We start from the raw sequence: 17,854 nt of genomic DNA on the forward strand, positions 1-17,854 counted from the left end.
GCACCTTCCCTCTGCTACTCAGTATGCTCTTAGATGAAAAATCTAAACAGCTTCACCCATTCTATTGGAGTGGCAGGAAGACAAGAAGAGCACATCCTCAGGTTCCCCCAGTTCACTGATTCTCAGTTGGGCACACAAATAAGGACACTGGGACACCAGAAGAATAGTAGATCTAGACCAAAACTACTCCAAGTTGTCTTCAGTGGCAAGCTGCGCAAGCAGCTTGAGTGCTTCATCCCATCAAATTCATCTTCTCTGCCCTATCAGCAACCAACTGAATGCACCTACACAGAGCCCAGGAAAGCTGCAGATGGGACACAGCCAAAGAGAAAGAAGCTTACAAACTACTGACACTAATCAAGGCCTGATGTACTTGAGAAAACAGGCCCTCATTTTCCATCAGGTTCCCCACATCCAACAGCCTTCTGATACAAAAGACAGTTTTCAGCTACTTAGTATTTTAAGATGTCAGTGTAAACAAGATTACAAATCATTACAGATCTCAAATCTGATGCAGCCCCCAGATTCTCCATGTGCATCAGCCTGTTTGTTAACTTATACTGTAAGCACCTGACAGACGAGTGGTGGGGAATTACAGCTCTCCTAGATGATAACGTTTGAGGCTCTTGGTACACACAGCTTAGTTTCAAAGTCTCATAAACAGCAGATTGCACACCTTCAGCATTGCAGTGTACATGAACCCAGACCAGTTAAAATCTACAGTGCAATATAAATGGTCTTCTCAAAGACAGTTGATATGCTTATTCAAATTATAGAGCTCCTATAGGAGAGGTTTTATTTCTCAAGAAAATAAAAGCATCAGTTGCAATGAATTTGCTTTAAAGAATCATAAAGCAGTCTTGACGGCAGTCTCAGGTGAAATCTGCCTTCTGACAAGACATCAATGAGCATAGGAACAACAAATATACAATTAATGAAGAGACAGAGCATCTACATTGGTTTATGTCATCTTCATGTATAGTTAATCTCCCAGATGTCATCCCCTGAAGATGACTAGAGAATTTCTACACTGGTGACTAGAGACATTACTAGGGAGGAAGCAGTCGAACAACTAAGGTCCATCTATCCTGTCCCATCACAAGAACAACTGCAGATGCCCACTGGAGCGGCAGGGAAACAGGTACACATCAGTTTGCCATTCAGCATAACTCCATAACTGCATCTCAAATATATCACAGCACTAGAGCCATGAAACGAAAGACTCCTGAAAACTGACTGCAGCAGCAACTGGAGCAGACATGAATAATATTCTTCCATGCCTAAGATATAAAAAGGCAAATATCCTAAGGAAGAGGAAAAGTTCAGGAGTGCATAAGGACACCAAATCTGAAGGCCTGATTCAATTTCCACTGAAGTCAGTAGTGAACTTAAGAGTGGCTTCAATTACTTCTGCACAAGCGGTTCTTCTGACATCCACTCTCCATGAAGCATGCCTGCAACTGCAGCTACACCAGACACGTGGCACTGCAGCTGCAGATTACCAACACAAAGACCTCTCTGTGTGAAACAGAATGCTTGGAGGTTACACACCAAATTAACTCACTGTGATAAAGCAAAGGCTGTCTACAGGTAAAGACTGGTTTAACTGACAGCTTACAAAATAACAGCATAGAAGGGGATCCCCCAAAAACACACACTCTCTCCCCTCTCCCCCATTACTGTAAAAGTACATAGTTACTACTACGTTTTCCACTCATTGATGATTTTCCTGCATTTTAACTGTCCTTCATGTATTCAAACACCAATGCCAAAGAATGGTGGAGAACATCGAGTGGGTATTACCAAAAGCAGCAAGTCAGCTTGTGTTCAGTTCCTGCCAGTTGGATATTTACATCTGCCAACCTCAAAAGTCCCAATACTATCCAATACTCTCATCTCCTATTTGCCAAAGAGACAGAGATCATTTGTTAGAAATGAGGTGCCCACAGGATCACTGGATCTTCATTCTGGCATTTTCAGACTAAGATACAGCATTAGGTCCCAGATCAGCAGAGACTTCAGTAAGGCTACTAAGCACATAAATGGTATTTAGCTTTTAAGGACTGGGATGCACAGTTCTTCACATACAACCATTAAGTAACCTTAAATGTGTTGGGATTTTTCTTTAAAGATCAATATTATAATAAAATCTTAAAACTCCTTCCAGAAACTTCAACTTTGTTTCTAACACACTTGCAAAAACAATCTTATTTCAAGTAATCTAATTCAGCTTTAAATAGATTTCTTGTAGACTATCAATTTTCATTCCCAAATAAAATACCCAAAATCACTGACACCCTAAAAAGTATAAATAATAGTAGCAAATTCTTAATCTTATTATCTTACCAAGCTTGCTACTTACTGTAGAAACCCAAATCTATCTATGACCTTGTAGAGACGATAGTTAGCATCTTCCCATGGCTCAATCTGCGCACCCTCCCGGCCCTAGAGGGAAAGGGAAACAAAAAAGACCCAAAATGAGTTTTATGACACAATAAGCTAAACAACAGATGATTCAACCACTCAAAGACTACTCCCTGGGACACACTTGTAGTAGGATAGAGGAAGGGGAGGAGAACATTAGTCCTAAACTGACCAACCAAGAAAAAGGAGAGTAGCAAACCCTCCCCCAGCCCCTATGGAAGAGTATCTTCATCAGAGGAAATCTCTTTTGGTCACTGCTATACACAGAGTAAGTTTCAACCACTGATGTAAACTACAAACTTGTAATAATCTCACTGGGAGTAATATGGGAGTAATGGGAGTAAAATGGGAGTAATGTGAGTAATAACTCCCATTGTTAACCTTCACAATAGTCCATCAAGGTCCCCACAGAGTGCCTTCTACTCGTTTCATTTCCATAGTCCATCTTTCCTGAATCCTTACCTGACATCACATACTATGGGCAGTGTTGAGCTAATGCCCATGCTGAGTTCCAGCAGCTGTCAGACAGAAGGCAGCACTGAGTTTTCCCTCATTGGAGCATTCACTCATGTTCCTCTATCTACTCCAATTATCAGGTTTCATAAGACTTGCAGAAATTTAAGTTATTCAGCTATAATTTCTTCTGGTATGGGCTACACATAGGTTATGGAGTATGAAAAGAAGCCACCAGTTAAACCACAAAATGTACTGGGTTTGTGTGGCAAGGTCTGATAGCAGGGGGCTATAGGGGTGGCTTTTGCGAGAAGCTGCTAGAAGCTCCCCCCATGCCCAATAAAGCCAGTGCCAGCCTGTGGCCCTGTGGAGAGAGGAGCCCAGGCTGGAGCAGTCTTGCTGCAGGACTTGGGACCCATGGGGGACCCACACTGGAGCAGTCTGGTCCTGAAAGAGTGCACCCATGGAAGGGACCCACACTGGAGCAGTTCATGAAGAACTGCAGCCCATGGGAAGGACTCATGTTGGAGAAGTTCATGGAGGACTGCCTCTTGTGGGAGGGACCCCACAATGGAGCAGGGGAAGAGTGTGAGGAGTCCTCCCCTGAGGATGAAGGAGCAGAAGAAACAACATGTGATGGAACTGATCACAATCCCCATTCTCCATCTCCCTGTGCTGCTCTAGGGCAGGAGACAGAATTCCAAGTGAGTTAAGCCCAAGAAGAAGGAAGCGGTGTGGAGGGGATGTGGTTTTAAGATTTAGTTTTATTTCTCCTTATCCTACTCTGATTTGATTGATAATAAACTAATTTCCCCAGTTTAAGTCTGGTTTTCCCTTGATGGCAATTGTTGTATTTTCTCTCCCCTGTCAAGTAGAGGATGGGAGTGACAGAGGAGCTTTGGTGGGCACCTGATGCCCGGCTAGGGTCAACCCACCACAGTTGTGGTTATTAAAAACCCAGAGTCACTCCCTTAAGTGCACACTGTGCAAAGCACTACTACGTGCAGCATGTAAAACATTTTATGAACTCAACTTAGAAGCCTAATGCTCAGTGCTCCAGTGACACTTACAAAGTCCATAAGTGTTCCAAGAATATGTGAGCACAGGGTAAGCATTCCAGGCATACTCTGTTCTGTGCTCTTACTTGGCAAATGGTTCAAGAAAAAGGATACCTAGGGTATTTCTTCAAATCCTCACAGTAATCTGACAAACAATGCAGTTCATTCATCCTTCAAGTTCTCTGTAATGATTTAACTGTTTCCATGACCATAACCACAAATGTAATACTAATTAGAGTACCTCAGAACTCATAGATCTACAGAGCATCCCCAAACACCCCAGTTTCATTACTTCTAACACATTACCTTAAAATAGCCCCACAGCAATTTGCCATGCACCTGAAAAATGAGTTGATTCAGTCCTTTTCCAGAATATCCCCTATGGATGGAAAACTTAATTCATCCAGAGGGCAGTGTATCACAAAACCATCAGATCAGTACTACATAGAGTATTTTAAACAAAAGCTAGCAGGAATCATTATTCATTTTTGAAACAGACATATTACTAACACTAATTATAAGCTATCTTTAATATTATTATCAAGTTCACTTACTCTGTCATACTTGGCAACTATCTCTGCTCGTTCTTGGGCAAGTCTGATAGCAGCATCCTGCTCGGCACCTGCACCTGTGGAGAATTCAGATGATGCTGTTCAGATTCTCTCCCTCAAGAGCAAAGAACTGCAGCTAATGATCTGGAAAAGTCATCTTCAACTTCAGAGAGCCTACTTGGATGGAGAAATGCCAATAAAACAATTGTATCGAAGCAAAATGGTTCATGTCTTGAGTGCTGTCCAGAGTAAAACACAGTTGCTGGATGGTGTCTGAGCTGCTCAGTTTAGAATGTTCCTGGTTTTCCACCAAAGCAGGTATTAAATAAAAGGTTTTTAAAAATAATACTCTACAACCCGTAAACTGAAAGACTGAAGACCATGGTAAAAGCTACTGGCGGCCAGTTCCACAAATGTTCACATAGTCAAAGAAAGGCAAAACATACACCAGTGGTTAAAGAAAAAGTGTGAACTATTTACACGATCTGTAAAGAGGAGTTAAATACTGTTGAATGCTGAAAAAATACCGTATGACTTCAGCTGAGAAATTGCCTACAACTGACTTCTCAGGAAACAGGGAAGTACATTGGTATGGGATTGGAACTGTAACCTGGGTAACCCGGAGCTGGAGTAAGTGTAAGGATATGACAAAAGGAAGCTCAATAGGCAGGAATGAACGGGTATGTGGATACACACTGGACATCAGTACACTGCAGTGGATTTTACTACAGCAGTAAACTTAAGGCATAGATAAATCTGGTTTGATGGAGAGGAGGTGAAGCAGACTGAGTGTGTAACTGAATTCAGTTCTTCAGCTTTGCTCCCTTAGCAGAAACCATCTCTAGGACATGGACAGGAATGTAAAGAAGGCACCAAGAAAGCAAAAATAAGAAAGATGCTGCTTTGCATATTCAATAACATACATATTCAGCTTCAACATCCCAAATGCGATGATTTTAAAACAATGAGGAACATCAGTCTTAATCAATGGTAAGATTGTGAAAGAGTTCATTGGTTTCCATTATTAAAAAGCAACAAATTCCAGGTAAAGCAAAGATTCAGAAAGGTTTGAAACAGTTTTCAAGCACACACTGTTAGAAAAAACACCGGGCATATGGGGTTTCGTCACTATTCAATTCATGGCAACATAATGAACTTCAAGAATTGTATGTATTAACCATCTGGGCCATGACATAGAAAAACAAATCAGAAATTAGTGTTCTCTACCATATGACTTAACACGTTTGTTCAAACCCACTATTTCTTTAATAAAATTTATCTCCAGATTTCTCAACATTTAGACAAGAAGTTGTGTCAAAGGGGCCTTCTAAGATCTCGGACACTGAGCATGGTCTCTCCATCTTTCCACCTGAAGCTGCTGTAGGGGAATGCAGAGAGAACCTGAGCAGGATGCCCCATCGCAGACACAAACACCAGTGATGCTTTTCCCAAGCTTCCCCAAACTCTGACAGCTGCTTCAAAGCTTTCACTTATGATGTCCAGAAGTTACCCTCAGTTACCCTCATTCTGGCCCCTTCTGCCTGTCACCAACATCTGGCAATCATATTACTCCCATTTATTAGTGAAGATGACAAGCTCTGTCCTTTTTCCCCCCATGTGCACCAGAACCAACACAGAGGTACTGATGCAGTTATTCAAGGGAGGTAAAAAAACAACCTTTAACTCCATTTGCTTTGTTTGGAAGCTCCACATCTCTGTGCCACATCACCGACAAATAATGTCCTTCCTGTAAGAGGTAAATAGGCTCATTTCAGATTTGCTATTGTCCAAGCAGTGCACTTGTTCCTCCTGCTCCTTCCAGTGCTGGATACACCTTTATTCAGAAGCATAAAGAGGACTGCAAGACACAAAGCAGTGTGGCTTTACTGTGACACTGTTTCATAGCAATGGCAGGACTCTTACCCCAGCTCCCTACATGAACACTGACACACAACTCTGATACATCAACCACATCACCCTTCTAGAACCTTCCCCAGCATTGTCACCACCCAAGGGCAGACACTGAACTCTACTCTGAGTGCATTCAAGCACTACATATTCCCCAACACAGCTATAATAATCTGGGGATTATCCTTTACTAGTTGCCACACAATGCCCACTAAACCAACAAGGTCCACTAAAGCTACCAAATCCACACTGACATGAAGCAGTAGACGAAGCCAAGTGCTGCTTTCAAAGTGAGCAGGTAAAGGGACCATAATAAAAATAAATCACCTTTTCTTAGAATCATAGAATAGTTAGGGCTGGAAAGGACCTTAAGACCATCCAATTCCAACCCCCTGCCATGGGCAGGGACACCTCACACTAAACCATATCACCCAAGGCTTCATCCAACCTGGCCTTGAACACTGCCAGGGATGGAGCATTCACAACATCCTTGGGCAACCCATTCCAGTGCCTCAGCACCCTCACAGTAAAGAATTTCTTCCTTATCTCCAATATAAACCTCCCCTGAGTTTCAACCCCTTATACCCCTTGTCCTGTCACTACAGTCCCTAATGAATAGTCCCTCTCCAGCATCCCTATATCCCCCCTTCAGATACTGGAAGGCTGCTATGAGATCTCCACGCAGCCTTCTCTTCTCCAGGCTGAACAGCCCCAACTTTCTCAGCCTGTCTCCATACAGGAGCTGCTGCAGCCCCTGATCATCCTCGTGGCCTCCTCTGGACTTGTTCCAACAGTTCCATGTCCTTTGTATGTTGAAGACACCAGAACTGCACACAATGCTCCAGGTGAGACACAAAGTGCTTAAATAAATCTTTGTAAAAGGCAAATCATAGGGTTTTCAAAAGTAAATTTCATGCTTGCTTAGAAAGCTGATGTTCCTGCAGAGAACTCAAGTGCTGAGCAACCCTAATGATCTCTTTGCCAATGGACAGTTGTGCTGGAAACGTTTACTTGTTTAAAGCACCACTGCTGCTGGCCTCGGAGAAAGGGGGAATAGAATTCTATTATGACTTTCCCAGTAAAGGAGAGATTAGATTTGATCTGACAAAGAGTGTGGCTGAATAGTAAGGAGTCAATATTATAATACATAGCAGTTGATACATTCACAGTTCTTCAACAACACACATGTGGTAAGTGGCAGAAGCTGAAGCGAAGTTTAAACCTTTGCTTAAAAGAATTATGAAGGTTGAAAGCATGGCCAGGGCTCAGCTTCCTCTCCTCTGCACAAGTACCATAGGAATCAAACTTTGGCATGTTTCGTGCCTCATGACAATTCAATTACATCGAGTGGGAAATTATCATATTCATTGCCTTGCAAATAATCCTGCCAGAATCATCTTAACCTTCTTGCTGCGCTAAGATAGGTTAATGTTACATTAATCCATCCATACTGAAAACCCAGAGAACGGCTCAAGCTGGGGACAAGAGGTTATATTTGAGAGATAAGCATAAAATGTAATTTTTTTTCTTCTAAGAGGAGTTATTTAAATATCCCCAAGTTAGGAATTGCACAATAATTCCTGATGAAGTATAAGCTAAATATGGGAGCAAGAAAACTTCTTCATGAAATACCTTCCTAGGCACAAAAACTACATCACTAGGAAACTGAAGACGGGTAACTGGTATTCTGAAGTCTCACCAGTTTTATTCAGTAAGTCGTATATAACTGAAAGCAGTTAAAGATGTGAAATAATGGCCAATGCCAACCTCATGAAGTTCAACAAAGTGAAGTGTAAGATCCTGTGCCCGGGCCGGGGCAATCCCAAGCACAGCTACAGGCTGGGCGAAACGTGGCTTGCTAAAACACTGCATCTGAGCCCCCTCCAAAAAGCAGGCTTACAGGGTCCAACAAGAGTGCTTACAACCCTGCCAAGCAGCAATGTCACACCTACATCTCAAAGAAGGGAAACCAGAGAGAGAAAGGCCAGGAACAAAGTTTACTGAACAGTCAGCCTGATACATGTAGCACTCATTAGAGAGTGTTTTCCCCTCACCACCTGTCATGTTAACCTATTTCCTACATTTCCAAGTATTATAAATGTGTAAGTTTAGAAAAGCAGCATGCAAAGGAACTGAAGCATTGGCAGAGTCAGAAAATTGAACAGAATGTCCCAGTCTGTGATGAGGGACGAAAGAGGACTGACATAACAGCCAGCTGAGTGCTCTTCTGCTGCACTTCTAAATCAGGTTATCTTGGGGCTGCTAACTCATGAACTGATGGATTTCAACTTTCAAAAGGATACTTGAGGATAGGACTAGAATCTGGCTCATTTTGCAACAACCTGATTTTAAGCTGCCAAACTAGACACCTGTGGACTGCTGTCAGCCCTACAGAAGAGCATTGCCTAGCATTACAACATGCTTTCTTCCTTCAGCACTCATCAGTCTCTCTCCTTACCTCACCAACTCTCTAGGAGTTGAAAATTTCTTCAGAAACAGAAAGTGGTGGTGGTATGTAAGAAATATAAGCACATAGATGAAAAACTAAACTAGTTGTACACAGGGGCACAATCCTAAACAGCCCCAGTACCTATTTTCTGAGAGAGGTAATACGTGATCTGGAGATGCCAATGTGACTGCGTAGCAGATTTCCAACTGAATTCTGAGTGTTATCCTGCTCTCCACAATTAGGTCATCTCTATATGTATCATATGCACATTTAAAATAAGACTCCATGTTTTTAAATCATAGAATCCCAGACTGGTTTGGGTTGGAAGGAAACTTAAAGCTCCTCCAGCTCCAACCCCTGCCACAGGCAGGGACCCCTTCCACTGGAGCAGCTGCTCCAAGCCCCTGTGTCCAACCTGGCCTTGAAGACTGCCAGGGATGGGGCAGCCACAGCTTCTCTGGGCACCCTGTGCCAGTGCCTCAGCACCCTCCCAGGGAACAGCTTCTGCCTAAGAGCTCAGCTCAGTCTCCCCTCTCTTGGGCAGGTTCAAGCCATTCCCCTTGGCCTGTCCCTACAGGCCCTTGTCCCAAGCCCCTCTCCAGCTTTCCTGCAGCCCTTTTAGGCACTGGAGCTGCTCTGGGGTCTCCCCTTCAGGAGCCTTCTCTTGTCCAGGCTGCCCCAGCCCAGCTCTCTCAGCCTGGCTCCAGAGCAGAGCTGCTCCAGCCCTCGCAGCGGCTCCATGGCCTCCTCTGGACTCACTCCAACAGCTCCACGTCCTTCTTAAACCCAGAGCTGACACAGGACTGCAGGTAAATTGTCTCTTACAGACGTGTAATAAATTTACGTAGAATAATAGAACCATTTAAGTTGGAGAAGGCCTTTAAGATCAAGTCTAACTATCAACACTGCATGTCTGTCACTAAACAATATCCTTAAGTGACACATCTACATGTCTTTTTAAATACTGGCAGGGATGGTGACTCCACCACCTCCTTGGGCAGCCTGTTCAGTGCCTGACAACCCCTGTGGCAAACACGTTTCCTAATATCCAATCTAAATCTCCTCTGGTGCAGCTTGAGGCCGTTTCCTCTTGTCCCATCCCTTCTTCCTTGGGAGCAGAGCCCAGCCCCTCCTGGCTCCGTCCTCCTGGCAGGCACTTGGAGGGAGCCATCAGGTCCCCCCTGAGCCTTCTCTTCTCCATCTGAACCCCCCAGCTCCCTCAGCCGTTCCCCATCTCTCTTGTGCTCCAGGCCCTGCACCAGCTCCATTGCCCTTCTCTGGCCCCACTCCAGCACCTCAAGGTCTCTCTTACAGTGAGGGGCCCAGAACTGAGCACAGGATTCGAGGTGCAGCCTCACCAGTGCCCAGTGCAGAGGCACAGTCACTGCCCTGGCCCTGCTGCCGCACTGGTGCTGATGCAGGCCAGGATGCTGGGGGCTTCTTGCCCACCTGGGCACTAGGCTGCTCATGTTCAGTGGCTCTCAACCAACACCCCCAGCAGCAATGCTATCAGCATCCTGCACAATCTCATCCCAAATCCTGGAATGATTTCTCCTTTTTGTTCCTTGACCCATCCTCACTATGGTACAGTTTAAAACCCCAAAGATTCAGAACATGCCAATTTGTTCTCCATTACTTCACTCAAAATTCTTCCTTGTTTGCACATTACACATTCCACCACACAAAGAACTACACTGGCACAAACTCCTGTATGTCTGCAGGCTCTACCACCAGCTGCTACACATCTACACATCCAAAGCACATATCAGAGCAATAAACAAAACATTTGCTAAGTCTCTGGTCATATCAGGGTCTCTTTAATACTCAGGCTGTTTATTTTCCTTCGAGTCCATTCCCACAAACAATGAAATAAAAGCCATGACGTGCACCTAATAGTATTTTGTTGTGGGTAGACAATGTTCAAAAGGAAAACCCTTGATAAATGCCTGCACACAGACATTGAGCTTGCTCTGAACAGAAAAGATTAAGTATTATTTATTATACTTTATTTTTCTCTTCAGTCAGAGAGAGGAACTTTTAACATAAAGTGAAACAGTTACTTACAAATCAATCCCTTTTACTCAGCAAGGGAAATGTCCTCAGGAAAACAGTGTTTCCAGAAGCTGAGCTACATTTCTTCCATCATTAAACATAATTACCTACTTTAATACTATTGAAGTATTTAAAACTCAGTTATCACTAATGCGAAAGGAGAGAGAAGTAAAACAACACACAACAAACAGCTCAAGACCAGTACATAAAACAACACAACACTTTACCAGTCTTCAGACTGCAGATTTCTGCCCTGTCCTTGTAAAGCTCTGGTTTAGTCTTCATGAAGTTAATCTGTGTTTCTAGACCATATCCTGAATCACTTTATCAAAAACAAACAGGGAAAGCTCTCCTCCTTCTCTCGCAGCATGTGCTCCACAGAACCAAGCCACTTGACACTGCTCCTCCTTCCTCCAGACACTGCCCCTCTACAGTTCCATGAGCAGCAGAGACTGGAACAAAGATGCTGTTTGTTAGCAAGAAGTGTCATGCAGGCCCCGTGCTGGTGTTCTCCACCACAGCCCACAGCCCTGCATTCCAGCTAAGAATAAACAAGATGATCTGAACAAACAGCCTCAGAGGACATGGCTCCTGTGACACATCACTGTTACGCTCTGGGGTAGGAGTTCGGACTGGGATTTACCAAGTGCTGCATGAAGAGCACCTTATTTAAAGGACTTCCTAAAAATGGGACTTGAAGGACCCTGTTTCTGATAACTACTTAATAAACCATGGAATTATGTAACTAAAAAAATACGCTTTAGATCTCTGTAACTGCTTGGCATTCTTTGCTTACAGGACAGAGATTTTACATGTTTTCTGTTTAAAATTCCTTTATTATTCAGGGTATCTTGGAGACCTGAAATACCTGGGATGTCACGAGTTAAAGAACATTTTTGTTGATTAAAGTATAAAGAAAAACAAGATTTAATACTGGCAGAATTCATCTGCATCCTTAAAACCTGAAAAGTAAAGCTCCATGCCCAATATTCAAGGACACACACATCAGGCCATTCTCCTGCACAGATTTTAGTCCTTACATATGTCTCTTAAGCAAAATATCAGCTCCTATGTGATGCTTACAGCCAGAAGCCAGCCAATTCCATTTCTTAAACTAAGCAAATCAGAGCCCACATGGTACCAGACCTGACTTGGGAGACTTATGTGGGCTTCCAGCTCTTTCTTTCCAGCTCTGTTTTATCAACGGAAAGCCCATCAGTGGGATTGATCAGCCTGGGGAAGAAAAGGCTCAGGGGGGTCTTATCATTGCATATAAATACCTGAACAGAGGGTGTGCAGAGGATGGAGCCAGGCTCTTCCCAGTGGTACCCAGTGACAGGACCAGAGGCCATGAGTACAAACTCAGACTCTGGAGGCTCTCTCTGAAAATCACGAACACTTTGTTACTGTGAGGGTGAGCAAGCACTGGCACAGGTCACCCAAGGAGGTTTGTGGAGTCTCCATCCTTAGAGACACTCAAAAGCTGTGTGGACATGGTCCAGGGCTACTGGCTGTAGGTGACCCTGCTTGAGCAGTGGGACTGGACCAAATGATCACAATAGGTCCCTGCTGACCTCATTCTGTGGTTTCCTTGGACCCTGAAAAGCATTAGAATGCCAGGAACAGGAGATCTGATCAAGTGCATTGGACTATTTTTTTTCTCCCCCCAGGGAATGGAAAAAGAAGTTCCTTCAATTGTTTTAATGTTCCTCCCCACATCGCCTGGCAGAGCCCTGAGCCTGGAAACTGGCACCAGCTCCTTGGTCATTACCACTAACTAGCGACCGTGGAGCCTACCCAACCCCAAGTGTCAGTAGTTTAGTCTATGGTTTCACTATGAGTTTACACTGAGCTAGTGTGATATCCACCACCAGACATGTTTACTTCAGAAGTGGCATTTTCTTACTGCCAACGTCCGTACGCACACAGCAGGAATCTTCCTGCTACACAAAAAACATCTTCTGTTTTTCTCAGGATGGAATTACTGAACTGCTTTTGTAAACCCAACTGCTGGCTGTGTCCTTACCTGAAAGCATATTTGTGGGGAAGACAAAAAGATCTCACACACAATGACAGCATGAACGCTCGTTCCAGGTTAACTCTCCCAACAGATACCTTCAGCACCTAAAAACAACTCGCTCTTTAACATCACTGGTACTCTTTCACCACATACACCATGCACATTCAGCAATAACTAAGAGATACATTACACTGATATTTTTCTTCCATCTTTCAGGTTTAGCATCTATATGTGTGAGTGTTTTCAAGTACAGACTTACAGGCAGATAAGGCAAGATTTTGGCTTGAAAATTATCTCTACTCAGAAGCAGGGAAAAAAAAGCTAAAGATGCCGAAAAGCTATTCATGAAAATCATTATGTCCCGCTATGCTTTGCACCAAAACCCCCAAACATTCCAACAGCAACAGACACATTCTTTCTCTCCTTAACAATCAGCATTTCTTCTGAGTAGTACCTCACAGGAGTGGCATCTAACTACCCACTTGTAGTTTTACTGCATGAGGAGTAGCGGGTGGAAGACATGAAAGTAAGGATCTAACTTTCCTGAAGAAACACAACTGAACTCTCATCTCCATGGAAATCAAGTTGCACTACAGCAGAACCCTTGCATTCTGCAGCATCCCCTGTGAGATACTGCACAGCCACCAGTGGAAAATGGTCACTTTGGAAATCATACAATTAACTCCTACTACAAACTATCTCCAAGCAATTTTCCGCTTATCCCCAAAGGACTCAAAGCAAGAGCAAGGGAACCAAGGCAGCCCTGCTGAGCTATATTCCATAGAGGAAGCCTGTGTCAAAACATGAAATTAGAGTTTAGGAGTCCAATATATACTGCAAAGAATTTAAATCAACTACCTTTATGATCTTGCTTTTAAGTAAGAACTGAGTAAAGGACTTAGAAGAACTCTGCTAATACTCATCAGTTATTGCAATCTGTCTATGACTATTTTTAACAACACAGCCTTGCTAATATGTATTCGTTAACAGAGCACTGAAAGAACTCTGAATAAACCAGCAATAAGCCAGAAAAAGAATGTTATCTAATAAAACATAACTTGGCCTTTTACTTATTCTTCATTTGCAATTATTTTTATATGCATTTCACATAAATAAGTGCACCTTAAAACTGAATCATCTCCATCAGCTATGCCTACACCAGAGCCAGCTGGAAGCTGCAGTCTGAACACTCATGTCATCACCTCACTATTAAGCCTTATGAATGTTACCACAAGGGTTACACAGTGGAGTGACAAGAACTGGCAGGGCTCTACTGTAATTCCATTTTACAAAGTGGTGTGTGTGCAGTCCTGAGCCAAAAGATAATTAATTTGCTGAAGGTTAACATAATCAGTTGCAAAGCCAGTAGAAACCGTAATTGCTAATGTGTGACAAGCTCCAGTGAAAGCAGTAAACCCAATTTTGAACAATGCTCCTTTCTTGAAAGGAAAAGAGGAAAACAAACCTAACACACAAGCCACCCTCCTGCCCAGGACTCTCTCAACACCAGCTGAAACATTTATGACAGCTCCTAATAGACCTTACAAATGTAAAGACTTGGCCTGGGTATAATTTGGGGCTTGCCAGTAGTAAAGACTGGTCTGACTTGTGCAACAAGTGCCTCATGTCTTATGTCTAAGCTTAAGTCACCCTTTGTACTCCTTCCCAAGAGGGTAATTGGTATCTGGCCTTTTCAACAGTCTATTCCTATTTTTCTCTTTCCTCGCTGCTGTCAAAGGGCATTATGACCATTCCAAGCAGTCAGTCACCTATACATTTTGTCTTTATAGGAGATGGAAAGGCTCTGCTGATTGAAGGCAGGTCAGCCCCACAAACAGCTGCCCCGGGGGTACACAGAACAGATTTACATTCTCCCTGTTCAGTGACATAGAGCAAGCCTTGTTTCGGCAACACATCATAACCCAGCAGCAAAGAAACAACAAAGATAGAGCCTTCATGGAAAAACACAGGAGGTTTTCTGCTACATGGAAATCATTTTACAGTCTTCCAAATATTAAATTTCCTGGAACTCATACTGTGGCTAGACCTGATCCCGCTGTAGCGTGTAATCTGTTTCAGCTACAGCCCATGAGCATTACTCCCACACTCCCCTTGAAATCCATGACCTTTCCCAGTACTACTCCTAGCTTTTACAATTAATGACTTAATCAAATAGGCTACAAATCAGCTGCTGTGTTACATGTGAAGATCAGACACGCGACAGAAGCAGCATTGGCAGATAAAAAGCAGGAATACCTCAGGAATTTTACCCTCAACCTAATGCAAGTCAAGTCATCCTTTCCACACTAGCGCCTTCTCAGGTATTTATAAACAAATTTAGCTGAAAATGCCTCTTTTCCTTTGATCCCTTGTACTTTAAAAGCACATTACATCTGCAGTCCCCAGAGGCTTTTGAAAACTGAAATATCTCTTCTCTACTCATACTTCTTTTAGCCATGACAGGCCACTAAACATACAAGCAGAGCGGTCTTTCAGCAAGACCAAACAGAAGAGTTCTCTGCACTGCATTTCCTCTTTGTTTTCCCAATGCCATACATCAGGATGACATATAAAAATAGTTGTTTTCCCAGCAGCATAAATCAAAAACATTTAAAAACATATCTGAGATTTTGACATCATTTCAGATATAACTTCACATTTCCTCTATTGTAGACCTTCACTAGCAGTAGACTGTTAATGTTTCCACAGCACTAAGATTTGCAGTTATCAATTTAAACACTGAAATGGTTCTAATATTTCAGATTCTGACACAAGGCAGAACATTTCACAGCAAGAGTTATGCTTCCCACATCAACAGACTTAAATAGAAGTAGGCAGATGCCACATAGCACTAATTGCGTTAAGTCTGGCAATTAATCATTTTAAACTCAGCATTAGTCAAAGTTAATGAAGCAAACAATCATTATATTTTAAAATGCAGTGTTAATGATGTGAAGTTTCTTCCCAGCTTAAAGCATCACCAAAACAACTCATGCATCCTCTGGAAGGGGTTTTTGAAAGGGGCTCTTCACTTGAGAGGGAGCTGTTTTGTTTCTTCTCCAGGGACAGAGAAGTTGAAGTTCTCTGCTTGCAGAAGTTGCACCTATATTTGTATCATTTCACTGGCTAGAATAGAAAGGTTTGCTCCTCTACACAGACAAGCTTTGAATATTGATGTACACACAGTCCAACTCATCATTTAATTACACAGCCAATTTAACTGACTAAAACAGGAAGAAAAGAAGGGCTTGGTTTTGTAATATATATTATTCTGTCAGTTAATAAGACTAAAAAAGAGTTCCAAGCCAGCTCAGAAAAACACCAGCACTGACTCAAGTGGCACGAGTAAAACTCTACCAGCATCACGGGGAAGAAGAAACTCCCCTGGACCTGCCCAGAGACCACAAGTATTACCTAATGGCTGATGCTATGATCTTGCTCAAATAGGCTGCTGAAACCTTGTTGCTGCACCCCAAAGGAAGAGCAGCTGCTGAGAGCACCAGCTTTTACTCACCAGCTGCACATACACTACCAGTCTTTGATTCTCCTGCCTTCTCTTGGAAGGGACATTATGAGGCACGTAGGGATGAGTCCATCCACAAAACCAGCCTGCAGGCACTGTCCACACTTCAACCTCAGTCTCCAGATGCTCTGCCTGTCTGGGCATAGCCTCTGATGCAGGAGGGAGACTGTCATGGTTTGAGCATGTTTTGAGGGTGTTTTTGTTCAAGGTTTTTTCCAGCCAGGGGGAGTCTGGGAGGAAGGAGAGACAGGACACCTGACCCAGGCTAGCCAAAGAGGTATTCCATACCATAGCACGTGATGCCCAGGATGCATACTGGGAAAGAGAAGGCTGGAGGGGTAGAGCTCGGGAGAAAAATGGAGGAGGGAGCACATGGTGCTCGGCCGGGCAGGGTGGAGTGAGTTATGGGTCGGTGGCTGGTGGGGTGTTGTATTCTCTTCACTTGCTGTTTGCTGTATCATTATTATTTGTAGTAGTAAATGGCAGTAGGGGTTTTGTGTTATGCCTTAGCTATTAAACCGTTCTTATCTCAATCCGTGGGGGCTACATTCTTTGGATTCTCCTTCCTAACTCTCCGGGAGTTGGGGGACTTGGTTTAAACCACGACATTTTTGGCGCCCAACGTGGGGCCCGAGGGTTTGAGATAAGAACAGATCTGAGCGGATTTATGGTCTCTTGTCACAATGCTGATTTATTGGCTCTTAGAGGTTTTTCTCTGGATCTCGCTGTTTCGGGATTTTACCGGGTACTTGGTGTATGGATTGGATGTGTTTGTGTTTGTGTCGGAGGCTTGTAATACGGTGGGGCTCCGGCAGCAGGGGGGGATGGACGTGGCCGTGGACTTGGACTTGTACCAGGCCGTCCTGCTGCTCTTCGCCGTCCTTGTCCTTATCCTCGTCGTCGTCTGTGTGGAGCTGCGTGAAGCCAGGAAGGAGCGGCCCCGGGAGCTGCCGGCAGCTGAGGCTGCCAGGGAGAGCGGCACGGGGAGCCAAACGGCTGTGGCAGAGCAGCGGGAGCAGGCGGGGGAGGAGCGGAGCAGGGCGGTAGCTGAGCAGGGGGATCAGGCAGCCGGGAGGGTGAGTCCTGCGGCCGTTCCCGACCCTCCGACGGCCGAGAGTGTCCCCCGGAAGTCGCCCGCCGAGCCCAGCAGGATGCAGGAGACTACGCAGCACTTCCCAGCAAGGCAGAGGAGGAACCGAGTCCTGCCGCCGTTCCGAACCCCGCAGCGGCCGAGAATATTCCCCGGGAGTCACCCGCCGAGCCCCAGCAGGATGCAGGAGACCACGTGGCACTTCCCAGCAAGGCAGAGGAGGAGGATCCAGACTCGGGAGAAGAGAAGCTGATAGTGGGAGAACTGGCAAGCACGGCAGCTACATCAGCCCCAGTGACAAGTGCAGCAGCAGCATCTGAGAGTTC

At 44.1% G+C, this 17,854-nt stretch overlaps 1 protein-coding gene across 3 annotated transcripts in view; it reads right to left on the minus strand.

Moving 5' to 3' along the window:
• The window catches only part of USP6NL (USP6 N-terminal like), a 117,910-nt gene that overhangs the window by 60,014 nt on the left and 40,042 nt on the right, over positions 1 to 17,854 (minus strand). The window contains exons 3-4 of one of the 3 annotated variants that reach the window (XM_034063390.1): positions 4,490 to 4,563; positions 2,347 to 2,445 (exon numbers count right to left, since the gene is read on the minus strand). Coding sequence is in view for 1 of the 3 variants with exons in the window: in XM_034063388.1 (XP_033919279.1) it covers positions 2,363 to 2,445; positions 4,490 to 4,563 (157 nt within the window). In the remaining 2 variants the exon portion in view is untranslated. The remainder of the gene's footprint in view (positions 1 to 2,346; positions 2,446 to 4,489; positions 4,564 to 17,854) is intronic. The other 2 variants (XM_034063388.1, XM_034063389.1) reach the window with 2 other exon arrangements.

The sequence above is a fragment of the Melopsittacus undulatus genome, chromosome 5 (genome assembly GCF_012275295.1).
Source record: "Melopsittacus undulatus isolate bMelUnd1 chromosome 5, bMelUnd1.mat.Z, whole genome shotgun sequence".
Taxonomy (NCBI): domain Eukaryota; kingdom Metazoa; phylum Chordata; class Aves; order Psittaciformes; family Psittaculidae; genus Melopsittacus; species Melopsittacus undulatus.